Source organism: Pongo abelii, chromosome 15, assembly GCF_028885655.2.
Source record: "Pongo abelii isolate AG06213 chromosome 15, NHGRI_mPonAbe1-v2.0_pri, whole genome shotgun sequence".
In the NCBI taxonomy this organism is placed as follows: Eukaryota; Metazoa; Chordata; class Mammalia; order Primates; family Hominidae; genus Pongo; species Pongo abelii.
The window spans coordinates 74,725,357-74,753,013 of record NC_072000.2 but is presented as its reverse complement, the minus strand read 5'-3'; the positions used below and the strand labels follow the sequence as shown (position 1 = coordinate 74,753,013).

The window sequence follows — 27,657 nt, the reverse complement described above, 5'->3', positions numbered from 1 at the left end:
GATGTTTTGGTTACAATAGCTTTGTAATATATTTTCAAGCCAGGTAGTGTGAGGCCTCCAGCTTCACACTCCAGTGGAATCTTTTATGATTTCACATAAATTTTATGGTTTGTTTTTTCTTTATCTGTGAAGAATGTCATTGGTATTTTGATAGGGATTGTATTAAATCTCATTGCTTTGGGTAGTATGGCCATTTTAAAAATATAAATTCTTCCAGTCTATGAACACTTCTACTTATCTGTATCATCTTCAATTTCTTTCATCAAAGTTTTATAGTTTTCAGTGTAGAACTCTTTCACCTGCATGGTTATGTTTATTCCTAGGAGTTTGTTGTTGTTGTTGCGATTGTAAATAAAATTGTTTTCTTGATTTCTTTTTAAGATAGTTCACTATTAGCATATTGAAATGGTAATAATTTTTATGTTGATTTTGTAGCCTGTAACTTTTCATTGAATTTATTTATTATTACTAGAGGTTTTTTGGTGGAGTCTTTAGGGTTTTCTCTATACAAAATCAAGTCATCTGCAAACAGGACCAATTTGACTTCCTCTTTTCCAATTTGGATGCCTTTTACTTCTTTCTCTTACCTAGTTGATCTGGCTAGGACTTCCAGTACAATATTGAAAGTGGGCCTTCTTATTTGGTTCCTGAGCTTTTCCCTGTTCACTATGATGTTCGCTGGGAGTTTGTCATATATGGTCTTTATTGTGTTTAGGTGCATAACTCTATACCTAATTTGTTGAGAAATTTTGTCATGAAAGGATGTTGAATCTTGTCAAATTATTTTCTGCATCTATTAAAATATCACATGGTTTCTGTCACTCTTTCTTGTAATGTGGTGTAGTGCATTTGTTGATTTGTGTATGCTAAATCATCTTGCAACACTGGCATTAATCCCACTTGATCATATTGAATAGTCTTTTTAATATGCTGTTGGATTTGGATTGCTAACACCTTACTAAGAATTTTTGCATGTACATCATCAAGGAGTTTTTGTTGACCTGTTGTTTTTGTTGTTGTTGCTGTGTTGTTGTTTGGTTTTGGAATCAGGGCAGTAGTGGCCTGGTAAAACTAGTTTGGCAATACTCCTTCCTTTTCAGTTTTCTGGAATAGTTTGAGGAGAATAGGCATTAGCTCTTCAAATGTTTGTAGAATTCAGCACTGAAGCCATTAGTTCCTGAGCTTTTCTTTGGTGAAAGACTTTTTATTACTGATTCAGTTTCCTCGCTCATGTATTACTGATTCAATTTCCTCACTCATCACTGGTCTGTTCAAATTTTCTATTTCTTCATAATTTAATGTTGGTAGGTGATATCTGTCCAGGAATTGATCCCTTTCTTCTGTGTTATGAAATTTGTTGTCATAATAGTCTCTTATGACCCTTTGTATTCCTGTACTACCAGTTGTAACATCTCCTTTTCATCTGTATTTTATTTATTTCAGCCTTCTCTCTCTTTTTTTCTTAGTCTAGATAAAGGCTTTTGGATTTTGTTTTTTAAACCAGCTCTTCATTTCATTGATCTTTATTTTATTCGTCTTTTTTTGTTTATTTCTTCTCTGAGCTTTATCATTTCCTTCCTTCTGCCAATTTTGAGTTTGGTTTGTTCCTGCCTATCTCTAGCCTAAGTCTTAAAGATTAAGAGCTTGTGAACAGAATATTGGCAGAAATATGGACAATAAAGGCCTTTCTGATGAGGTCTCAGATGGAAATGAGGAATATCTTATTAGAAACTGAAGGTAAGGTCATCCTTGTTATAAAGTGGCAATAATCTTGGCTGAATTATCCTCATGACAGAGGACGTTGTGGGAAAAATAATTAAAAAGCAATGAAGCAATGCCCTGGCCAGGCCTGGTGGCTCATGTTTATAATCCCAGCACTTTAAGAGCCTGAGGCAGAAGAATTTCTTGAGCCAGGAGTTCAAGACCAGCCTGAGCAATATAGTGAGACTTCGTCTCTACAAAAAACAAAACAATCAAATGATAGATAGATGGTAGATAGATAGACTACATATATACGGTATATATGTACACATGAATATATAGGCAAAAATATTTTATTAATATTTTGCTTAGATATTTCTGTTATACACATACACACATACACACACACACACATATATATAAAAAAGACATATATAAAAAACAACAAAATAAAAGTAATACATAATATATATGTATAGACATCTGGCCATAGAAATATCTAAGCAAAATATTAATAAAATAATCTGTATGGCTTCTATCAACTGCTTAGAGTAAATGCTAGAAGAAAGAAAGAATTTAAAGACAGAGTTTATCACTAAAAGGGAAGCAGAGCATAAAGACTTAGAAAATTCTCAGCCTGGATTTTCCTCTCCATCTAAGACTCCCATAATGCACATGTTGTTTAGCTTGATGGTATTTCACTATTTCTTTATGTTCTGTGTACATTTCTTCATTCCTTCTTGTTTCTTCTACTGAGATCAGATAAGTTCAATTGTCCTATCTTCAAGTATTTTCAAGAAAAGAAGACTTTTTTCCTCTTTGAACAAATCTGCTGTTGAGCAACCCTACTACATTTTTCATTGTAGTTACTGTGCCTTTCCAATCCAGAATTTTCATTTATTCCCTTTTTGTAATTTTCTTTGTTAAAAATGCTCATTTTGTTCATATATTAGTTTTCTGATTCTTCTGGGTTGTTTTTATTTTTGTCCATGTTTTCCCTTAGCTCTTTGACTATACTTCAAACAGTTGTTTTATGGACTTAGTCTAGTAAGTCTGATGTCTAGGTTCTACTGGGGATGATTTCTGTCAATTATTTTGTTCTTTTGAATAAGCCATGTCTTACTGTTTCTTTGTATACTTTGTACTTTTTGTTGTTCATGACAATAGGGTATTTGATTATTATAATGTGGTAACTGAGAACATATTCTCATTCCTTCCGGTAATGCTTTTGAAAAGTTTAATTGTTGAAGGATATAAGGCATTTGTTTAGATATTTTTCCAAACAAATTTAGTCAAGACTGTCTGGTTGTGTATGCTCAGTAAAGATGCTGTTCCTTTAGCTTGCATTAACTAATGTTTTGGCAAAGGTTTCTTTAATTATTGGAGTATTTTGAAGATGGCATTTTCTTGATGTCTGTTTGTTTGTTTGTTGTAAAGCTTTGAAATTTTTTCCAAAGCTCTTACACAGTTGATTCAGATAGCTGAATTTCTAGGTTTTTTTCTTTTTCAATGTTTCTGTGGGGGAAGGAGAGCTTGCAATTTTCCAGCCTGATATTTTACTGATGTCACTTTCGCTTAAAACTTTTGAAAACATCTATGATTTCAAAAATAATACATACTAATTCATGAAAAGCCAGATGAGACACACAAAGATAGAACTAAATTCAAGAAGATTTTTAAAAGACTAAACACAATACACACACACACAAACGATTACTCAAACATAACTCATTTCTAGAACTTCTCTGTACCCCCAAACAGTCCTCTTCACATCATTGAAATAATCTGCTAATTTATACAACATTGTGACTAGGGGGTTTCCTGGCTGTATCTTTTCAGTATCTGTGATATTATGATTTTATATACACACACACACACACACACACACACATACACACATAGGTTTTCATCCATAGTTCCTGGCTTACAACGCCCACAACCTTGTTATAGTTTTGTTATAATTAATGTTGGAGTGCTTTAGGCCTCAGAAACAGACCTGAAGAAACAGAATCCCTCTCTCTCTCTCTGACCTTTTCCTGTCCTTTTTCACCTATCCAAGGCAGGACTAATCTGATTATGGGGCGGAAGACCCTCATTCCAGAGGGGGTCCTGCCCAATATCCTAAAGGAAGAATGATAAACACAGAGGCCAAGACTGAACAGACAGGCCTTGCTGGGTTTAAACCACGCAGTTTTTCCAATCACATTTCTGTGTGGTTGTCAATCATGCCTATGTAATGAAGCGTCCATACAAACTCAAAAGGGTAGGGTTCAGAGAACTTCTGGATAGCTGGGCATGTGGGGGCTCCTTGATGATTGTGCACAAGGAGGGCATGGAAGCTCTGTGCCCCTTGCACCATACCTCACCCTATGCATCTCTTCTTCTGTATCCTATATAATACCCTTTATAATAACTGGGTAAGCGTAAGTGTTTTCCTAAGTTCCATTCCAACAAATTAACCAAACTGCAAAAAGGAGTCATGGGAACCCCAAATTGAAGCTTGTTGATCAGACGTTCTGGAGGCCTACACATGTGACTGGTAGCTGAAGCTGGGGACTGGACGCCTAACCTGGGGAATCTGACGCTATACCCAGGTAGATGGTGTCAGAATTGATTTGAAGGACACACACCTGGTATCTGCTGCTTGGTGTGTGTGAAAAAAAAAACAAAAACACTTTTGGTCACAGAAGTCTTCTTTAGTGTTGATTGTTGTTGCAGTGTGAGAGCAGAGGACAAAAACGGTTTGACAGTTTGCTGAAAACAGTACCTGAATATAAAAAGCAGCCTAATTATCTTTCTAATATCACTTCCCTCATGTCATCCCCATTCTTACAGATTTCAGTCAAAATTTCCCGTCATGTCAAATAATAAATGGATAACTAGATATTACTCCTCCCCAAAGGGCTCAACTCTTTTTATCTGTTCCTACTTTTCAATAATTCTTAATATACATATAATGTATAAATTAGTACATTTTATAATTCTTACCATTACAATTACTTTTATTCCTCTTTCTACTTTTATTACATTACTTTCTTCTAGAAATTTTTTTTTTTTATTGTGGCCAGTTTATTTCAGGCTGAGATCAACTCATTCTTGTACTTTTAAAGTATTTCCGACTGCACTGAATTTAAAACAAATCTTTCAATGTTGCACACATTTAAATATTAATATATTCTTCTTTTCTAAATATTACCTTGTATAAATCCTCCCAACTAAAAGGTATGACTCATAAGAGGAGAAAAATAAATGAGGTAAGCTGCTGTAGGTAACTTCCTTATACCAAATTGAGTCTGTTTTCATGCAATTCTATGTTAAAACTATTTTTGAAAAGGAAAGGGAGATGGTTTCTGAGATAATTTCATGATGTGCTAATTCTGGATTGAGTCAGAAAGAAGCTAAAGTCAGATCTTTTATAGAAAATTAACTGTTGAGGTGTACTTAGCTTATGATAAAATACACAGATTTTAAGGGTGCAGCTTGATGAGCTTTTATTTGAAATCACCATTGCAATCAAGATATTTGACTGATACTTTACCTTTTTCCAGGAAGGTCCTTTTATGCCCCATTCCCCTGCTCACATATCTAGAAACTAATAATTACATTTCTATTTCCATAGATTAATATGAAGTATCCTAGAACTTCATACAAATTAAAACATAAACTACTCCATTTGGTCTGGCTTCTTTGTCTCATAATTTCTTTGAAATTCAACCATGATCTTGCATGTTTCAGAAGTTTGTTCATGTTATAACAGAGGAGTATTTCAATGAATGAATATATCAGTTTGTTTATCCATTCACCTATCAAGGACTGGTTCTTGGTTTCCAGATTGTAGAATACATTTATGAATAATACTGCTATGAACATTCATAGACAAGACTATGTGGTAAGTTCCTAGGACTGGAATTGCTGGATCATAGCGTAGGTATATGTTTAACTTGATAAGAAATTATAGTTACACACCCTAATTTTTCTCATAACATTTTATTCTCCAGTCCATCCATTACCCTCAACTCCATTTGATTTCCATAACCTCTAAGTCTATCTTCAAAATTCTTTTAAGAAGTTTCTACTTTCCTTATCATTGTATACGCTTCCCTCTTTTAATTACATGTTGAATCCTTCCCTCATTTAGGTTTGAGAAAAATGTCCTTAAGTGTCATAAACTTGCATCAAACCCACTTACTCATCAAATCCCACTTATGACTTCCCTTAGAGGACAAGGGACATTTCAGCTCAGTTATACACTGCTATTCTCAATTCCTGCCATTTTTTTCTCTTCCTTTGCCCCCTGGCCTAGGTCTCCAGCTCACTGAAAACAGCCTCCCCTGATGAGCACACCATTGTTATGTAACAGCCTAACCCTTACCTCTCACCTATCAGGGGGTTCCAAGTCTGCAGACTCACTCTGCTTTCCTCATAACTGCCCTGAGGAGAAGGCTGAAGACTGAGGAGTCCTCTTCCTGCCTCCCATTTGACTGCCTTTTCTTTGGTCAAAGGCTTCCTTATTCATGGGACCTGCCTGGGTCCAGGACCCCTTGACAGGTGCTCTCTGGCTGCCTGTCCTCTGGGCACTCTTGTCCCAGGTCTATTGTTTTCATGACCCACCAGGATGGCGCTTCACTTCCTCAGAAATTGTGATCCCCAAGAAAGTGCCTCACAAGAGGGGTGGAATTGAGATGCCAGACCAGCTCTCTTACAGCATGCGTTTCCGGGGCCGAAGACACGTGATTTACATGAAGCTCAAGAAGAACATGATGCCCAGACATTTACCTGTTTTTACTGATAATGACCAAGGGGCCATGCAGGAGAACTACCCTTTTGTCCCACAAGACTGTTACTATGACTGCTACCTGGAAGGGGTTCCTGGGTCTGTGGCCACATTGGACACCTGCCGTGGAGGTCTGCATGGCTTGCTGCAGGTGGATGACTTGACTTACGAAATCAAACCCCTGGAGGCTTCTTCCAAATTTGAGCATGTAGTATCTCTGCTTGTGTCAGAAGAAAGACCAGGAGAGGTTAGTAGATGTAAGACCGAAGGGGAAGAGATAGATCAAGAATCTGAAAAGGTAAAACTGGCTGAAACTGCCAGAGCAGGCCACGTTTATTTGTGGAGGCATCATAGAAAAAACTTGAAACTTCACTACACGGTTACTCATGGATTATTCATGCGCAACCCTAATATGTCACACGTAATAGAGAATGTAGTGATTATTAACAGCATCATACATACCATTTTCAAACCAGTTTATTTAAATGTCTATGTACGTCTTTTGTGCATATGGAATCAAAAGGATGCAGTAAAATTAATTGGCAGGCCAGGCCACGTTGCTGTAGATCAGTTTGGTTTGTGGAAATATTACACGGTGTATCAAAAAATTTCACATGATACCTCAGTTGTTTTTACATCAGCTCGACTTGAAGACAGTGAGTGTTATGCCAACTTTGATGGAATATGCAACCCCAACTGGGGAGCAATGTTTGTGTATTTAATGAGGTATCACCTATTTAGGGGGGCATGTGTTACAGCCCATGCACTAGGTCATAACATGGGCTTGAGACATGATTCTGTTGGTTGTTATTGTTTTCGACGAACCAACTGTCTCATGGCTCCTGTTCCTGATCTTAATGATATGATGAGCAATTGTTCTTATGAGGTAATTCAACACAAGTTTAATCAATGGGATCCTTGTTTGAGTCCTCCAAATGTTCCATACACTAATTTTCCATACGTAGCTCCTCGTTGTGGAGACAAGATCAAAAATCAGAGGGAAGAATGTGACTGTGGCTCCCTTAAAGACTGCGCCAGTGATAGATGTTGTGAGACCTCTTGTACCCTTTCTCTTGGCAGTGTTTGCAATACAGGACTTTGCTGCCATAAGTGTAAATATGCTGCCCCTGGAGTGGTTTGCAGAGACTTGGGTGGTATATGTGATCTACCGGAATACTGTGATGGGAAAAAGGAAGAGTGTCCAAATGACGTCTACATCCAGGATGGGACCCCATGTTCAGCAGTATCTGTTTGTATAAGAGGAAACTGCAGTGACCGTGATATGCATTGTCAAGCCCTTTTTGGCTACCAAGTGAAAGACGGTTCCCCAGCGTGCTATCAAAAATTGAATAGGATTGGTAACCGATTTGGAAACTGTGGGGTTATTCTTCGGTGAGGGGGAAGTAAACCTTTTCCATGTGAAGAAGATGATGTTTTTTGTGGAATGTTGCACTGTAGCGGTGTCAGCCACATTCCCGGTGGAGGTGAGCACACTACATTTCGTAATATATTAGTATATGACATAAAAGAAGAAAAATGCTTTGGCTATGAAGCACACCAGGGGACAGACTTGCCAGAAATGGGGCTGGTAGTGGATGGTGCAACCTGTGGCCCAGGGAGCTACTGTCTTAAACACAACTGTACTTTTTATCAAGACCTGCATTTTGAGTGTGATCTTAAAACATGCAATTACAAAGGAGTATGTAACAACAAAAAACATTGTCACTGTCTGCATGGGTGGCAACCACCAGCATGTGAACTGAGAGGAAAAGGGGGTAGTATAGATAGTGGCCCTCCACCTGACAAGCAATATCGTATTGCAGGCAGCACACTTGTAAATACAAACCGAGCACTAGTTTTAATGTGTATTCGTTACATCCTTTTTGTGGTTTCGCTTCTCTTTGGTGGCTTTTCACAAGCAATACAATTTTAGGGAAGAGAAAGAGAAAGAGCCCACACAATGGAGTAAATTACATTGACACTTACTGGGAGATATAATCAATAGTCACTCTGACAATTACATCATCTTTTAGCAATTCTGATGTCATCTTGAAATAAAATCACTTGGCAATTTAAAAAGGTTTGTGTGTTTAAATTTACTTAACACTTCATGTCTGGTCATATTCTCAGTACTTCTATAGATGATGGCAGAAACTCCTAGATTCACTAACAAGAGGACTTGTACTCATTTAAGATTTGAGGTCTAATGTTTTCTAGATACCCCTGTGGCAAATCCTGTTTGTACTAATATACATTTGCTTTGCTTTAACACTCTTAAGGTCTTTTTCTTTTTCTTATTTTTTGAGACAGGGTCTCACTCTGGCGCCCAGGCTGCCAGGCTGGATGGAATGCAGTGGTGCAATCTTGGCTCACTGCAACCTCTGCCTCCTGAGTTCAAGCAATTCTCCTGCTTCAATCTCCTGAGTAGCTGGGATTACAGGCACACACCACCACGCCTGACTAATTTTTGTATTTTTAGGAGAGAGAGGGTTTCACCATGTTGGCCAGACTGGTCTCAAACTCCTGGCCTCAAGTGATTCACCTGCCTCGGCCTCCCAAAGTGCTGGGATTACAGGCGTTAGTCACCGCACCCAGCCTTAAGGTCTTTTTCTGATTGGTTACATTTGAGATGTTTGTTATTTGTCCATTTTATTGTTAGTGTTAAACAAATAAACATAAAAGGCTACTTTGGCAGTTATACGGTAGGAAGATTTTAAAAATCTTTTGTGTCATAGGCACCTTGAATTTCAACAGTGGTTCTACCAACTGCTGATTATGTGATTATAGGCAGTCTTAATATTTCAGAGTTTCAAGGTCCACATTTTACATTCCCAGTTGAAATGTACTTTTCCAAAGCATTGTGACAATCAAAAGAAAGCACTTAGAAAAGCCTGAAACATTTTCGGCACTTGGTACCTGCTGTCTGCTATCATTTTCATTATTCTCAGTATTTCTGTATTGTGTTAAGTCTGGGGAATCCCATATGTAGTTTCTCTGGCTTTTTGTCTTTACCGTTAAACTATTACAGAAAGGGTCATTAGTCACTGATAAATCACTTCTCAATTTCTCTGGAAATTAAAGGTATGGGACATCATATTTTAAATCTCCAGGAATTGCCTAAGCCCAGCCTATCTATAAATTACAGGATGGAACTGACAGTCTGATAAATGTACAGACACAAAATCTTACCTAAAGGGAAACAGGAAGAATCACTTCAGAAATAGTGCACTAAGGTTGGGCACAGTGACTCATGGCTATAATCCCAGCAATTTCGGGGCCTGAGGTGGGAGGATTCCTCGAGGCCAGGAGTTTGAGACCAACCTGGGCAACATTGTGAGAATCTGTCTCTATAAACTATCAAAAAAAAAAAATACCCAGGCATGTTGGCATACACCTGCAGTCCTAGCAATTCAGGAGTCTGAGGAGGGAGGATCAGTTCAAGACCAGCCTGGGCAACATAGTGAGACCTTGTCAACACAAAATATAAAGAAATTGGCTAGGCATGGTGTCACGTGCCTGTGGTCCTAGCTACTCAGGAGGCTGAGGCAGGAAGATCACTTGAGGCCAGGAGTTCAAGACCAACCTGGGCAAGATAGCAAGACCCTGTCTCTAAAAAAAATTTAAAAATCTTCCAGGTGTGATAGTGTATCTCTATAGATCCAGCTTCTTGGGAGGCTGAGGCAGGAGGATCACTTGAGACCAGGAGCTGGAGGTTACAGTGAGTCATGATCCTACCACTGCACTCCAGCTGAGTGAAAGAGTGACACACTGTGTGTGTGTGTGTGTGTGTGTGTGTGTGTGTCTGGGTGTGTTTTAAAAACTTTTCCCTTGTTTTTAAGGCTTGTCATATCCAACAAGAGGTGATGTTCCAGGTCAAATAATAAGAGGGAGCTGGAGATGTGGAAGAAAAGAAGCAAGGGGGACTTTAAGAAGATAGGGATCGGGATAGAAGGGAGGTGAGAATCAGAAGCATAAACTGAGGTAGACAGAAGGGAGGAGGCCTTTGGGAAAGGAAGACCATGGAAGTTGTTGAAAACAGGACTCAAGACCAGAGACTGTTCAAAATATTTCTTTTCTTGGTTTCTTCATACCAATTAAAGTAAGTTATTCATGGAGTGTCAGCTATTCTGCTACCCTTTTCTTCTAAGGTGACACAAAAATGCACAAGTTCGACATGCCCCAAGTAACCAAAGGCAGTGCATTTCAAATTTATACCTGATGAAATCACGCCACTTAAGAATTTAACAGATCGATCAACACTGCACCAGACCATATGTCTACACAGATCTGGCCAGGTGTTTGGGTTGAATAGGAGTTTCCATAGTAGAAGAAATTTGAGATAATAGAAGAGTCTTGTCCCACCTTAGGAAAGTTGCCTAAACTCTGCACATCTAAAGAACTCTGAAAGACGGAAGGAAAATGCTGACTTCAGTCTGACAAAAGGGTACCTAGAAAAAAGTCAAAGCATGCAACCACCATGCTCGGAAAGAAAGTCAGGTGATGGGATGATCTGTGCGGCAAACCACCGTGACAGTGTTCACCTATGTAACGAACCTGCATGTCCTATCCTGCACATGTACCACTGACCTTAAAATAAAAGTTGGAAATCAAGAATAAAAATTTAAATGAGGGAAAAAAAGAAAAGAATCAGAGACCAAGAGCAGGGCTTATCTCTCCACCCAAGAATACATATATATATATATATATCACTTGAGACCAGTTATTTTTAAGTGACTCAGACAGAGGTTAAAGGCTTTATTCAATTGAACTACATGAGGGAGTACCTGAAGACCAGGTGATATCACAAGTGAAGCAGGGTCAAGGTTTTTACAAGATGGGAATGTTTTGGGTAGCTGTCCTTGTCCTTTCAATTTTACCATCAGTGTTCACCTTAACCAAAACTCATAGATGGAGACTATTCATATTTCCTTGTCCCTTCTTTGGAGTCTAATAACCAACAGAACAATAATTCTGAGAACTGTCTTTACAAACCTTGTGGGTTTTTGGATAGCCATGGGCTGTGAGAGGTATATAGTTTTTTGTTGTTGTTGTTGTTGTTTTTTAAAGGGTTGTGGAGAGGGCGCTGGGCACGGTTGCTCATGCCTGTAATCCTGGTACTTTGGGAGGCCAAGGTGGGAGGAATGCTTGAGCCCAGGACTTTGAGACCAGCTTGGGCAACATAGCAAGACCCCATCTTTATAACATTAATTTTATTTTAACTTTAAAAAAATAAAGAGAAGAAGGAAAAAGAAAAAGGTCAAAAGTGGGAGTCAGGGAGGACCCAGAGCACTTGCTATAATGTTTGTTTTAAATCTTTTGCACCTTCATCCCAGGAGGTCAACACTGCTGCACATATCCATTCACAGTTACCATTGCGTTGGGTGGTTCCAAGTGGCTCCCAAGTGAATCCCCTAGTTTCTCCATATAATCCTCCATGCCTCTACTGGGGCTCAGCAGCCTTACCTCCCCCTGCTATCCAGGGTCAATTACTCCTGCCAAAATGACTCTTCTTTTTACCTGCTTGTCCTTGAACAGAAGATGTCCCAGATGCCCTCAGGGCAGCTTGCAGGTCTGTGGAACTTATACTGGGTCCCCTGGCAAAGATGCATTCTCTTTGTGGACCAGGACCTGCCTAGAGAACAGATAGTTGCAGAGAGGGAAGCAGATCAGTGGATCATCAAGTGTGATGATAAGTGAGGCCACCCAGCTTCTCTTCCTTGGTCCTGGGCCCCATATATTCTTTCTATTGCATATACAACACCTTGTAGGAATCTCTGACTTAATATACACAATGCATTGTGAAGGCTGGCACTCAATTCTATTCTTTCAGAATATTGTTTCTGAGCTGGCACTCTGGCCCTGCCTTCTGCAGGCCATTCTAAGCAGTCTAGAAGAATAGATGCTACTAAATATTTGATATATGATACAAACAATATAATTCATTGCTACATACCATTCTTGCACCTCATACACTAAAGAGTGAATGAATCCTCTATTCATATGCCAAGTTACATGAGGTTCCATGCTTAAAGATCCCACAATCCATATACCCCCAGTAGTGGTGCTGGCTCAAGTTCTGCAGACAATATCATAACTAGAATATGTATATTTTCTTGTGTGAACTAATCTCTGGCCCTCCCAGGATAAAAGGTGCACAAAGTAGTCAATGTCTCACTAATCTGCTCTTTGGTTTCCTCGAAGAATAGTACCTTCCCAGAAACTCAGCCTTGATCTGTGTCACTGGCAAGTTGGACATTCATGGCAGAAGTGTCTTGATTAATTCTCTTGGCAAGTGGGAGTCCATGCTATTGAGTCCAATGTACCTGTATCTCTGCCACCATGGCCACTTGTTTGTGTGCCCCGTGAAGAACTCATATATATAGATATCCTCTCAAGAGTGTGAATACCGAAAATAATGGCTAAAGCAGAAAGCTTTTTTACCTTTAGAAAAAGAACAATACATTTGTGAAGAAATGACAAAAGGATCTAAGCTAGGGACAGTGAATTCCAGGGAAGTCACTAGGAGATATATTGGTAGGGAGGAGGAGTTATAAAGCTAGGGAGAGATAAGAGTTACTTTATTTGTACAGGTCTATTGAAGCAACAATTTCCAATCTTTGGGGATAGGGTTATTTTCTTGTCCTGGTACAGGGAAGGCATCTTTCTCCATGGAATTTTCTTTTTTTATTATACTTTAAGTTTTAGGGTACATGTGCACAATGTGCAGGTTAGTTACATAGGTATACATGTGCCATACTGGTGCACTGCACCCACTAACTCGTCATCTAGCATTAGGTATATCCCCAATGCTATCCCTCCTCCCTCCCCCTACCCCACAACAGTCCCCAGAGTGTGATGTTCCCCTTCCTGTGTCCATGTGTTCTCATTGTTCAATTCCCACCTATGAGTGAGAATATGCAGTGTTTGGTTTTTTGTTCTTGTGATAGTTTACTGAGAATGATAATTTCCAATTTCATCCATGTCCCTACAAAGGACATGAACTCATCATTTTTTATGGCTGCATAGTATTCCATGGTGTATATGTGCCACATTTTCTTAATCCAGTCTATCATTGTTGGACATTTGGGTTAGTTCCAAGTCTTTGCTATTGTGAATAGTGCCGCAATAAACACACATGTGCATGTGTTTTTATAGCAGCATGATTTATAGTCCTTTGGGTATATACCCAGTAATGGGACTGCTGGGTCAAATGGTATTTCTAGTTCTAGATCCCTGAGGAATTGCCACACTGACTTCCACAATGGTTGAACTAGTTTACAGTCCCACCAACAGTGTAAAAGTGTTCCTATTTCTCCACATCCTCTCCAGCACCTGTTGTTTCCTGACTTTTTAATGATTGCCATTCTAACTGGGGTGAGATGGTATCTCACTGTGGTTTTGATTTGCATTTCTCTGATGGCCAGTGATGGTGAGCGTTTTTTCATGTGTTTTTTTTTTTGCTGCATAAATGTCTTCTTTTGAGAAGTGTCTGTTCATGTCCTTCACCCGCTTTTTGATGGGGTTGTTTGTTTTTTTCTTGTAAATTTGTTTGAGTTCATTGTAGATTCTGGATATTAGCCCTTTGTCAGATGAGTAGGTTGCGAAAATTTTCTCCCATTTTGTAGGTTGCCTGTTCACTCTGATGGTAGTTTCTTTATGGCTTGCTATATGTGGGAAAAGGCAGGTCAGATAGTCACTTCTGGAAATAGTTTCCCAAGTGCTTTGAGCTTTGAAGTAATCAATATACTAATTTGGCATATTTTAGAGAAGCAAACTTTTAACTCCTTTATTTTCCCTGTCTGAAACTTCCCTAACAGTTTCAAATTGAAAGCTGAGTTAGTGTTTGTGGAGAGAAGAGTTGTGTTAGTAGCTGAGTGGCAAGGGGTCTGAAAAGGGAAGAACACAGATTAGAAGGAGAATTAATAAGCAGAAAAGAACAACTCTAAACACATTTACCCATACTGCATTCAACCAGTCTCCTGTCACTGGCCATGGGTCAGTCCAGTTGAATGGTTTAGCCTCATTTATAAGATGAAGAGTGTTTATTTTGTCTTTCAAATAGTTCAGATTAGATTCTATTTGTCCCTAGTGATTTACACATAAGCAGGGTTCCTCACCAATGATTGCTCAAGCTCCTCCTTCTTGGGCTGTCATTGTATCAGGACATGGTGATTCTGAAGTACAACAGAGGCTAAACTGTTAACTTCTGATTGAAGTCTTCTCAGTGCTTGCATAGTAATACTGACTCCTGTTCTATTACTATGGAAACATTGAGAATTGCCCTTTCCCTCTCATAAGTTCCAAAGCCTGGGAAAATGGATCTCAGCATGGAAAGGAACTTAGAATTGTGACATATAAGTGGATTTTCTATAAAATCTCATTTAGTACGCGTGTGTGGCACTACTTTATAAACGAAGGAGCCCAAGTTTATAATTTGGCTGGCATTGAAGGAGGAGTACCTGGTGGCAAAGGCGTTAGGTATCTGAGTCCCCATCGTTCTGACCATGTAGGTGGGAACCCTTCATAGACCTTGTCACCACACAAGATAAAAAGACCAGTGTGGTTCACAAATAACGTCAGAGTGAAACTCGTGACCCTACAGATTGGGGTTTGTTGTGCTTTGTCTTCCGTCATATTGGCATCTGTGTATCTGTATGTGCCCCTGTCAATCCGAAGGAGTAGAATAGATTGCAGAATATCACTTTAGTTTGGTTTTGGCAGCTATAGGGCTTGATTTTGTCACCTGGCCAAGTTATTCCACATTTTTTGAATACTCACCATGCTATCACCATGTAATCTTTGGTGCCTATCAGTCTAATGAGAGGAGCAAGCGAGCGAATCCAAGTTGCACAGGGCTGACTTCTGGGCCATCCATAACATGTGGTGATGTGGCAAGTGTTTGTACCATAAGAGTCAGTGTCAGGACCATTTGTGACCTTTGTGAGAGGCTTATATGTGTCATCTGTGGCATCAAGTCACAGGGTTTGATTGTACTACTGCCTTGGGAAGTTACCTATGAAAGGTCCTGCACCATCTCTGCTTTCAGTACAAAGGGAAAAATCCCTTTCTAATGTCTTTACCTAAACAAATGACAGTCCTCAACCTTCTATACAGGTGTCCAACTCACCAGAAAGAGAAGTAGTGTGACGTTGTTTTCTTTTCATGGAAGCCATACCTTTTCATGCGTCCGTGCTCCAGACTTGACCCACCAGGCATTTGCATCAGCAGGAACAAAAATAAGTTCAGATAATTTTGCATAATCTAGATGCTGATATACCCAGCAATCAGATGGCTTAGTTCATGTGGCCAGGGTTTGGAAAACTCATGCAAAGCGATGTCAGTTCTGTGCCTAAACTGTTAAGAAAACAGTAAGGGTTAATAACAATAAGACACAGTTTGAAAGAAAGTCCATAGTGGAGGATCACAGGGAGAATTGAATAGACTGAGACAGTCTCCAGTCAGCTTTTTCAATAGGTGCTCAAAGAACAAAGAAGACTTTGTGAAGAAAAGAATAGAGTTTTTTGAAGTTTTCTTTGGGGGGAAAGTAGAGAGACCCAGTTCCTGTTATACTAACAATGTACAGCCTCACTTGGGCCCCAACACCACAGAGAAGTTCCATGAGGACTGGGGAAGCTGTCATGCTCATTCACACAACATTTCTCATCAGTTGAGAGTTGTTTTCACATGCGTTAACTCCTTCTTGCTTCCAGCCTGCTCCATGAATGGGCTGAGCTCACCCCCGTAAAGTAGAATGCCATTAGTGTACATAGTTGTCATCAGTACTACAGACAACCTCAAGGTTCAGCCTAAGAGGATACAGGCAGGTACCACTAGAATCTGCTGTACCATACTTTCCAGCCCTAAACACCTTTACTTTTACTCTCATTTCCCTAGGATTGTATTTTCCAAATAAACCATTTAGATTTATTCCTTGCTTCAGCATATTTTGTCTAAGGAACCTGGGTACAGTAGATGCTGAAAGCCCACCCTACATCTTCTTGTCCCACTTGAGTTCACTTGCAGCCACAGTAGACAATCTCCATGCTCTGAGAGTTTACTACTTCACGTGCTTATATCTCAGATATTCCTTTCCTTACAGCTTTCTCCTGAACCACGGAGTATTAATCAAAGGTGTGTTTCACATGACTTCTCAGAAAGCCCACAGGGATGACTCCAGTAGTACACAGAGAAAACTTGTTCATTAGTCTACCCTGTTTTGTGCTTCTCCAGAAAACTAACTCCACCTAAATCCTGTCTCTGGGTCTGCTTTTTGGGCAATCCAAATTAATACAGGAGGTAAGACTCTATGCTTGTTATAAAAGGGTTAATTCTACCCACCAATCCTGATATAATTGACTGATATAGCTGTAATTAATTCAATGAATATAAAATAACTATGCAGCTTTTCTTAAAATAAGGATATTGCAAAATGCACTGCTTCTTGTAAAAATTTACAAGTAAAATAAGGTGACTCTAACAAATTAACTTTAAAATACAATACAGGATACCAATTTACCAGCAAAGCAGTGATAAAGGATTTATTCTATGAAGTGTATCAGGACAACAGGCTACCCATTTGGAAAAGTATACAATTAGATACCTATCTCATTCCTTATAGCAAAATAAATTCCACAATTAAGCATAAGAGCTGAAACCAACATAATCCCAGAAAAGTAATCTCAAGCAGAAATACAAAACTCAGCAAATATAAAAGAACATTAGGCTGACAAATTTTACTGTAATCAACTTCAATGGCTTTTTACCATAAAGCTTTTCAAAAAAGAACCAATAAACTGGAGCAGCTATCTTTTGTCTCCATATGGATGTGTACACTTACAACATGTGGAGCTTTCTCTGATTTGACCAGATTGTATTCTTGATTCACTCCTCCCTCCTTGTATGGCTCCAGTAGCCGTCCTCTGCTTCTTTTTGCTAGCACATTGTTGGACCCTCTCCATCTCTAATTCCTAGAGGACATCAAATCATAAAGGGGTGACCACAAAGTGACGGGGCACACAAGTGGAACACTTACCATTTCATAAGGAATGCTTCTACGAAGATATAACATTTAACCTCTATTGAGAGAAAATAGGAGTTTTCCAGGGCAAGGGAGTAGGGGCAGGGTGGTAAACAGCATTTTGGGAATGGGGATTTCATGTACAAATATGCAGAGAATGACACAGCCAAATATATTCTAAACATGAAATAGATAGAAGATGCAAAGTTGGCAAAGCATAATGAAAAATGATATGCAAAAAGTATTTTGACTCAATTTACAGAGTGCCATTCAGAAGTTAACTGATCAATACAAAGGGTATCTGACTCACTCTGTGTTTTCAAGAGACAGGCTTTCCAAAAACACTGAGAATAGGCGGAGAAGATACATTGGGGGAAGAAAAGACCAGCAAAGTGCGCCAGGTACAAACAGCAGCATTTTAAATATTCAAAGTTTAATTTTGAGCAAGAGCCCCAGTAGTTTAAAAAAGAGGATCAGAATGACATCCCAAGGTATCAAAATATTATTTTTACTTTTCGTAATTTCATTTATTTAATACTCCATTCAGATTCATGATTTCATTTAAGTATTTATTGTGTAGTAAGCACTGTGCACTGTTCCGGCTATCGAGGATACAATGATGAGCATCACAGATGAAAACAACCTCGCCCTCATGGAGATTATATTTTGGTATGTGAAGCAAGCAAATGCTCCAAAAGGATATCCAAACTGCCAAATTAAGACAAAGAGCTAGGAATCACACAGGGAGCAAGATCAGGAGATTTCATCAGATAACAATCTGTTTATACTTAACAAAAATTCACTTATTTCTCTCTTTTGGTTACCAAATAAAACCAAAAAGTTGGGTGGGACAAATATTATTATCACCCCTACCCCTTTTCAGATTTTGAAGCAGAACATCAGAAAATTTAAGTAATTTTCCCACATTGATAAATGTCAGTAGAGAGGTAAGCCTCACCCCTGGACACTCTGAGGCAGACACATCTCATACATTTCCCATAAGTCATCTCTATGCACAAGAAACACAACAAGGACTAAAGGGAGGGAAGGATGTAGCTTTATTTGCTGCTTAAAACAATGAACAATAGATAGAAACATGTTAAGAATAACTTGAACTTAATGACAATGTTTGTGGTACTAATGTAAGGGAAGATCTTTGCAGCTTTCTGGAAATGGTCAGAAATGTGCTCAGTTTCAGGGATGTACTAACGTTTACTGCCAAGAGACTAAAGTGTACTAATGCATGGAATATTAAGTTAGAGACATTTTCTTAACCTGATGAATGAGCCTTAGTTTCTCTGGGACCAGAACATTGTCGTAGATACATAAGAAGCCCGACACTAAACAGGAAAATCAAAACAGACAAAGAAGGAATCACAATCAGCGGCAAAAAAACTCTTCTCTTTGCAGATGCTGGGCCACTGTCAATACTGCCCCCATAGCCTCTGTGCTGGCAGTAGGGCGGGGACCACCCATAGCCACAGTGGCAGTGATGTTTGTTATTGCAGATCCCCTTCATATTGCAGGTCTCAGGAAGGCAGACATGTGACAAGACAGACAGACTGACACACTTCTTGTGGATGCAGATCTTTCCTGGGCCACACACAGTACCATCTTTTACTTCACCAATGTCAGATATGTTCATCCTTAAATGATAGTCAATACCCCAGCAGGTGACACCATTGATATGAGTGTGCTGCAAAGTAAAATGATCTTGGAGAAGAGGAATGTCTCTCACATTCTCACATTGAACTCTCCCACAAAAGACATCAGAGATATGACATTTTAGGTATGTTGTGCCATTTATACCACAGTGACCAAAACGGCTTCCCTGAGAGTTGATTTCTTTATAGCAATTCTCAGATGCACTTTTTGCATCTTTACCAAAAATCTCCCTGCAATGCTGGTCACGGTTATTACACCTCTTTTGATAGCAGTAGGCACTGTCACTACAGGGGATCCCGTCCTGCACATATCTATCTTCTGGACACTGATGAGATGTTCCATTGCACCATTCTGGAAGGTCACATTCATTGACCTCTTGTCTACAGAGTTCCCCTGATGGCATGAACTTGCAGTCTTTGCAACAAAGCCCAAAAGCACAGGCAGCCCCAGGCCTTAGAGTGCAGTTCAACAGACAACAGGCGTCTTGTTCACACTGCTGTACAGATCCACAGTCACACTGCTCTTCTCTTTCAACCACACCATTCCCACAGCGCTTTAGCATAAAGATTTCCCCCAATCTTGGAGGATTATGCAGACATGATCCCTGGTTTAAGGTGGTCTTCATAAAATCAGCGTAACTGCAATTGGTGAACTTCTCTGCTGGCACTCTAAAAGTATTCATGATGCAACCTCTTTCCCCACAAAAACAGAATTCTTCATCATGCTGCATACCCAACGTATGACCTAACTCATGGGCCACAGTGTTGGCAAAAAGAGACCAGGTATCTCCTTGAAAATTGTCAACGCCACAATCAATAGGTGGATGACATATTCCTGCAACGTAGGCTAGGCCAAGTATACTTATAAGTGAATTTTTAATGAACATATGTGCAGCATCATGCTGTAGCTGGGAAAGACTGATTTGTTTCCATTGAGAGAAATCGTTCAGGACCTGTTCTATGCTTGTCATTGGGAAAACATTTCCTTGATTCCAAATTTCAATTCCAATCAAAATTATATAAGTACCTAACTGCTTATACATGGAATCCACTATGTTGACAACAAGAAATACATCCTCTTGCACCTTTGAGATGTTGCTTTGAGAGTAAATGAAGAAATCATGGTTCACCACAACAACTAGCTCCAGAAACCATGCATGAGTCCACCAGTCACCAGCAGATTTTGGTTCCAGAGCTAAGTTCTGAGCCTCTTCAAATTCCAACTGTTGGTGTGCTACTTCCTTCTCTGTTAAGCCACATCTCATAGCTGGGAATTGTGTCTCATTACTGTTTATCTTATAAACCAGGTGTTCAAATGTGGCAGAGTGCCTGATGGGTTCAATTTCATAAGTGAGGCCACTTATTTTTAATACTCCTCGAAAGCCCCCAAAACAAGTACTGAACACAACCAGAGACTCAGGGGCCCCCTCTACGTAACCATGATAGTAACAGTCATCTGGGATGAAGAGCTGATCCTCCAGGAGTGCACGCTCATCTGTATAGGTGAACACTGGGAGGTGTCTAGAAAGTAAGAGCTTCTTGACCCTCACATGAACGACGTGTTTCTGGCCCCCAAACCGCAGACTATAGGAGAGCCATCCAGGAGCCTTTGCACTTCTGCCCCTGCTGATCACCTTCAAGGGGATCACCACTTCTGGGGAACTGAAATGATAGGAGAGCCCAGCCTGACAGTAGCCAGAAATGGACAAAAACACCCCAAGCCAGAGTAGCAGAAGAGTGACCCTGATGTACACTAGGATCCCATCCACTGCCATTATGAAGCTGTCGTTATGGAGCCATCTGTCCAGAGCAGAAGAGGACAAGGTGTGAGGCACTGCTGGTCTGGCTCCTCCCTCTAAGCTGCTCAGGATGCAGGGCTGACCCTATGGATCTGTGTCCTGGCAGAGTTAGATCAGAACTGCAGTGCTGGAAGTAAAAATAAAAAGATGAGTTGGAAAGGTGATAAGTAAGGAATCAGGAGAGAAAAAGAATGGAGTAGTGAAAAACTGGTTGATGAATCAAGAAAATGCTTTGGATTTGCTTTTAGTAAATGAGGGTGGGGAGTTAGGGGGTATAGAGGAGACAACATTGGCCACATGGTGATAATAGTTGAAGTTGGAAGATGGGTACTTAAATAGTTATCTCAATCTTTACAGGCAGTATGAAAATGTCCATAATAAAAAGTAAAAGCAAAAGTAAAGAAACTTAAGAGTAGGGTGGCTCTATATATCAAATTGTCCAAGATAATATTAGTTTCTGCCTGTTGCCCTTGCAATATCTATTGATAGTGTCTCCTTTGACTGTCAAAACTGGAGACATCAAAAATAATCACAATTCTGTGTCAAGTTGCATCAGTCTTATGATTTACTTTAGTTTCTTTATCTCAAAGTTATTTACTATTCCACATTGTATTCATCTTTACTCATAAGTTCATTAGACTGAAAGATTCTTGACTGCAGGGTTTATGATTTTCATTCATTTTAGTATCCTCTGTAATGCCTCATATAGCTCTATGTACAATGAAAAATGGAAAAACGGAGGAGGGATTGCGAAATGTCTTGGATTATAAATGAATGCTACCAAAATGTGTTCATACTGTAGTATAATTTTTAGAAAAGAAAAAAAATTCATGAAACACTGACATCATTTAAGGGTATGGAGAGAATAATGTTGTTCTCTCCAGTTAGCTACAGGAGAAACCCAAAGACAAAAGGAAATGCTTTCAGAAGAGAAAATGAGAATCTGTGCAGTTTAAAGGTCTTTGGAAAAGGAACTCTTTTCTTATTAGGGCAAAAACCATTGTAGAGTCTAGTATTTTAGGATTGCCAGGGAAGGGTCTGAGTGTTTGCTCAAATATATTTACCAACAGTTTTTGAAAGTGGGGAATTTCTGCACCTGTCATACAGTCTGGCTGGCAACACTTATCCATTTCTTTTTCTATTTATTAAACAAGTCTTTATGTGTTTGGAGCATACAAAGTGCAGGACATTGTGCTAGATATTAGAGAAAGAAAATCAAAATACAGAGCATTAAATAAATTATCAATTTAGTGCAGAAACTTGTGGCAGGAGCAAGAATAAGCTTTAGGAGGTCTATAATATTGTATTCAATATTTTACGTATTTCATGACTTTTTTTGCTGAGGAGAGTGTCCATATATTTCATCATAGTCTCAAATGACTGTCAAAAGTGAGGCTAATAAGCACTGAGCATGTGTAGAAACAAACAAAAAACAGATAATTATAATATAATATGATCAAAACCAGACAAAGTTTACGCTTCAGGGATCCTCACTGTACAGACCTCTATAAAGACCCTGTAAGGGGCTCAGCAATGGACTTTATGAAAGTCATATAATTATGAGTAATCAAAATTAGTCACTATACAAGAAAAATCTCAAACACCCTGAAATATTACATCGCATACATAAAAGACTTAATAGAGGTCTTCTAAAATTTGACAATAGTAAATTTAATTATTTATCTCATTACCAACAACAAGCGTGAAACTGAATTTTCTTTTCTAAACTATTAATAATACAAAATGAATTTTTATTAAACACACTAGGGAAAGGCAAATGCCTTTCAGTTCTTGCCATAGAAATTATAACAAAATAATTCTCTTAAGGGAGGTAATTAAATAAGCAATTTAAAAACTGTAGGGAAAAGGTATCATAAAAGTGAGTTAGGAAGTTGATTAATAATGAGGGGATTAAATTTTGTGATGTTTATGGTGTTTTCAACCTTTTAATATTTACAATTTGTTGCAGCTTCTTTCTTATGCTAAATGAATCCTGATTTTCATACTTATTTTCTGCAATTGTAACTTGGTATTATTACCAAGTTTCTTAAAGTGGGCTCCTCATCTTGCATCAGGCCCAAAAACTTAATTTCACCTCTGACTGTGATCAACATATTGATGAAGGTAGGTGCTGTTTCTTATAAGAACAAAAAGGAAAAGCATTTAAATCAAGCTAATCTAAGAAGACTTACACAGAAGATATAAAAATGAACATGCCTGACCCAACACCAATCATCTCCTGGATTTTGAATCCATTTCTAATCAATGCTTTCTTTGCCCTGAGTCAAGTTTCCTTATATTCTCTTCTTATACCTTCCCTTGTGCTTTCCAGAGTCTTCCTTTAAAGACAAAAGGAGAGAGAGAGAGAGAACCAACTCCATCCTGTACCTCTTCACAGAAAGCTCCTTATGTCTACTTACCATATTAAACCTGAGCTTTAATAGAATTTACTGCTGCCTAAAGGCTTCCTCTTGAGAAACCCCATCCTCAGAAGTCACATGCACCGCAAGGTCCAGAGTTCTGTTCTCCACAGCCCACAACATCAACACCAAATCATTTATCCTGCAATATCTGACTACACTATTTTTAGATGTCTCTTCAACCACCCTTATCACACTTGGACAAAATTCAAAGGCTCTGGCCCCTGACTGATAAAATTATTCTCCACCAAAATTCCTACCCTCAACTTAAAGTAATATTAGCAAGTATATAGAAAACCCATCTGAAAACAAGACAGGGTTTTTTAAAGTTTTTTTTTTTTAACCTCTTCAATTCATCTTCAGTGTAATTCAGCCCACCCACTCATAGTCATAATGTATACCTTGTCAACACACAAAAAATTTCATATATCCTAATCAATTTACCAACAATTTTAGTTCTCCCAGCTGTCCCCCTTACTTCTGCTATACCTGTTTCTCAAACCCAAAGAAAACCCAAACACTTTTCTTTCATCATCCGCCATTTCTCTTAATGTTCTTGTCTTCCAATCCATTCGAGCTCTGCTACCAGTTTCATCCCTTCAAGCACTGTATGCCAAAATCTTTAACTCTCTAAAGTCCTAAATGTGACAGAGATTGTCGGGGGATGGGGGTGGGCAGGAACTGCATTAATCCTTCACATACTTTCTCCACTCCTACATCAAAGCTACTAATGCTGCTCTGAAAAAAAAAAAAAAAATCCCAAAACCAATGTGTTTGTGAAAGGCTTAAAAAGAGAATATAGAAATCAAAACTGAAATGGCTTGTCCTGGATCCCCAGCCTAAGGAATAGAGATATAAAATCCAGTAGATATTTCAAAACTTCCTATGCCATATTGCTCTTTTCTTTATTCTCCTGGATATTGCATTCACACCTCCTCAGTCTTCTGAGTTTTCCTCATTTATGTATAGTGCCAGCAGCTGAAAATCCATTCTCATTGTCTCTTAATCACAGTAGAGTTAGTTAACCGAGTACCTTTCCTTTCCAATATAAAGTATTTAAGGTTTTTTTCCTTTTCTTGTCCTAGATTGGCTATGTGGATGCTGGAAGATGGGGAAAACTTGTTTCAAGCTGAACATTATCCTTGCCATTAACTTGCCTAAAGAGGCTGGATTCATCTGGGCAGTTTTCACTGCTGCAAGTTAGGCACCTTATTCCACAAGGTGCAAGTAGCATGGAAGAGAAAAGCAAAGTTCATAGGCAAAACTTCCAAGAACAAAGATCTCTGAATTGGGATGAAATTCTAACTGCCAGATTTGCTCTCTATATCTCTCTTGATATGTTTTCTGCTTATTATGGAGTGACAGTTGTTGTGGATGGCAGGATTGAAAATGGGAAGAACTAATCAAAGATATAATGTGGAAAGGACTGATGAGCTACACAAACCTGTGTCATATTATTCTTTTTCTTGGAGCTCAGCATGACAGCAGGCAATAACAGGAGAATAACTTCCAAAAAATCTTTAAAGCCAGACTCATTGTCTTCATTCCTAGGACTTACAGAGACCAAAGCTCCTGAAGTACCATCATTCTACCATGGATACTGTGAAGTGGTACCACCGTAAATCCACGTCCTCTAACGTCAGTGGACTGTCAAGTGAGCCAACAGCCCTCTTCTGCATGTTTGATAAACTCGTCCTTTCCCCACAGCTATTTCAAATTCATCAAGACCCCTCTCTACCCATCTTCCCTCTTATTCCAATGCCCTAATGCACTGTTTTCCTATCTGTCTGTCACTAATACCTGTCCCATTAGAGTCATGGAAGTAATTCAGCTGGCTATAGCCTGCAGTTTTTTTCCTTAAGGAAATAGAACAGAAATATCAGAAGGCATCCCTAGAAGATCCTTAGCAACTCTTGCACACACAGTGCCAAATATGTGGGGTATAAGTGTGTGTAAGGCCACAATGTCACAATGTAAAATGGATTTCTTTCTCTGGAATATGATACACACACACACACACACACGCACACATATATATGCCAAATTCAAAGACAAAATGAGTTTCTGGGCCTTTCACCATCTGAATCCGCCTATATCTACCTCTTCTCTACCTTACTACCTCTCTAGTCTCATTAGCCCCTCATGGTTCCAGATCATCTCTCCCACCTACTTGAGGACTGTTTCTATCAATTTTCCCTACTCTCAACTGCATCTTCATCTTCTACTACTTTATCTATTCCTTACTGGCAATTGAGGTGACTACCTCATCCTGATTTTCCCAGAACTGTCCTGGTCTTAAAACTGAAAATCCTGCACCCAGCAATCCCCTCAGTCTCAACCAAACTGGAATGGTTGGTCACCCTACCTACACCCATGCTCAAGTCACTCACATCTTTAAAAATGAAAACATGCTGGGTGCGGTGGCTCACGCCTGTAATCCTAGCACTTTGGGAGGCCGAGGCTGGCGGATCACGAGGTCAGGAGATCGAGACCATCCTGGCTAACATGGTGAAACCCCATTTCTACTAAAAATACAAAAAAATCAGCCAGGCGTGGTGGCAGGCACCTGCAGTCCCAGCTACTCAGGAGGCTGAGGCAGGAGAATGGTGTGAACCCAGGAGGCAGAGCTTGCAGTGAGCCGAGATCGCGCCACTGCACTCCAGCCTGGGCGACAGAGTGAGACTCCATCTCAAAACAAACAAACAAAAAAATGAAAACAAAACAAAAATTAAGAGACTTCACATTATCCAGTGGACTACTCTGGATACCAAATTATGCATAGAACGAAACTTTTGAATGACTTACCATCAGAAGAAACAGTAGTTTCCATGGCCATTTCTGTCTAGATGGTTTATACCATATGCTTTATCAATGGTTTGTAGCCGAGGCTACAGAACAAAGGGAAACATAAGCCCTCTCCCTTTTGTCTCTCAGGTGACTAAATTCTAGATGTAGCTACTTAGCAACAAGGAACTTTCAATTCTACAGAAATAATAATAGGCTCTGAAGAATATCTTGTTCTCATCCTGCCATTTCTATACTCATTTCCAAATTTAATACAATTGGAATTGGGTTGTCTCCTCACCTCCAGTCTATGTCCCCTGACAGCACAGGTTTGTAATTTTGCTGGTGCCATTGCATTGGTCTAGACTGTTTAATCACTTTTCCCATTGAACTGAATTATGGTAACTTTCTAGGGCAAGATCAAATTCCACTTCCATTATCAAATCCTTCCTAAATAATCCAGAAAACATTAACATCCTGTAACTCTCCTTATAACTTTAATATGCAATACATTTTTGTGTGACAAAATTTATATCCTTGCCATTTTCTGTTTCATACATGAGTTTTAAAAATTGCATCTCCTATTAGACTATAATGTTTTGGAGAAAAGTATGCTCAAAATGGTTGGTGGAGAATTTATGGTATAGTGTTTGGTAAAATATATCATCAATAAGATGAGTTCAATTTATAAAAACTACATAGGATAAAGACTAATTTAATAAAATATTAACTCTAACTTTGGGAATTTCTGTTTTAGATTTTTGTCAACTCCTAATTTACCTGGTAGAATCAGAGCCTCATGAGATAACCATCAATTAGAAGCAGTTTTAATTACAGACCCCTTCCATTTCCTGCCAGGAAAAGATTCTACTATTTATGCTGGTTTCTTTAGAAATCTGACAAGGTTCCTTTTTTAAACTGTTTTGCTCATACATGCAAGACTGGAGACACCTCTGCCTTAGGAGGGGTAGATACAAAGAGGTTTGTCTTCCGCTGGACTCAGTGGATAACATCTACTTCTATACCAGACGTCATTTACTATGAAGTATACATAGCCCCAAAAAATTAGAGTAGAGGAAACCACATACATTCAATTATGGAAAAAGCTTAGTAGCAAGCCAGTAGCACTAGGAAGCAGAGCGAAGGAACTCTATGCAGGGAGAAAGATAATTGAGGAAAAATAGAATGCCTGCTTCAGGCAGAACAAATAGTAACCTGCAAGATCCATAGGTGGGAAAAGAATGAAAGCTTCCAAAAGCAGCTTGGCTTGATCTCTCTAGCTGTAAGAAGGAGTAACATTTATTTATTCTTCTTCTTTTTCTTTTTTTTTTTTTTTTTGACAGGGTCTCACTCTGTCACCCAGGCTGGAGTGCGGCTGGTTTTTGTTTGTTTGTTTGTTTGTATCTTTTATAGAGATAGGGTTTCTCCATGTTGGTCAGGCTGGTCTCAAACTCCTGGGCTCAAGTGATCTGGCCTCCCAAATTGCTAGGATTACAGG

At 39.1% G+C, this 27,657-nt stretch overlaps 2 protein-coding genes across 8 annotated transcripts in view; one reads left to right on the top strand and one right to left on the bottom strand.

The window, feature by feature from the left end:
* The first annotated feature begins 6,215 nt into the window (after window positions 1-6,215).
* Window positions 6,216-10,278, top strand: LOC129056871 (disintegrin and metalloproteinase domain-containing protein 20-like). The gene has a single exon (XM_054546957.2). It carries the CDS (start codon window positions 6,216-6,218, stop codon window positions 7,869-7,871), a length of 1,656 nt encoding a protein of 551 aa, XP_054402932.2. The 3' UTR covers window positions 7,872-10,278.
* An 82-nt stretch (window positions 10,279-10,360) lies between these two features.
* The window catches only part of LOC129047340 (disintegrin and metalloproteinase domain-containing protein 21), a 49,828-nt gene continuing 32,531 nt past the window's right edge, over window positions 10,361-27,657 (bottom strand). For 3 of the 7 annotated variants that reach the window (XM_054530261.2, XM_054530263.2, XM_063715604.1), the window contains one exon: window positions 18,534-21,082. In XM_054530261.2, the coding sequence (XP_054386236.1) occupies window positions 18,763-20,931 (2,169 nt within the window). In that variant the 5' untranslated portion in view covers window positions 20,932-21,082 and the 3' untranslated portion in view covers window positions 18,534-18,762. Of the gene's footprint in view, window positions 12,108-12,684; window positions 13,202-14,592; window positions 14,727-15,650; window positions 15,830-17,312; window positions 17,443-18,533; window positions 21,083-26,180; window positions 26,314-27,657 lie in introns of those variants that run through there. The other 4 variants (XR_010136988.1, XR_010136990.1, XR_010136989.1 and 1 more) reach the window with 4 other exon arrangements.

Coding starts and splice junctions, on each gene's coding strand:
- LOC129056871 (XM_054546957.2), top strand. CDS start 6,216: ATGGGACCTGCCTGGGTCCAGGACCCCTTGACAGGTGCTCTCTGGCTG.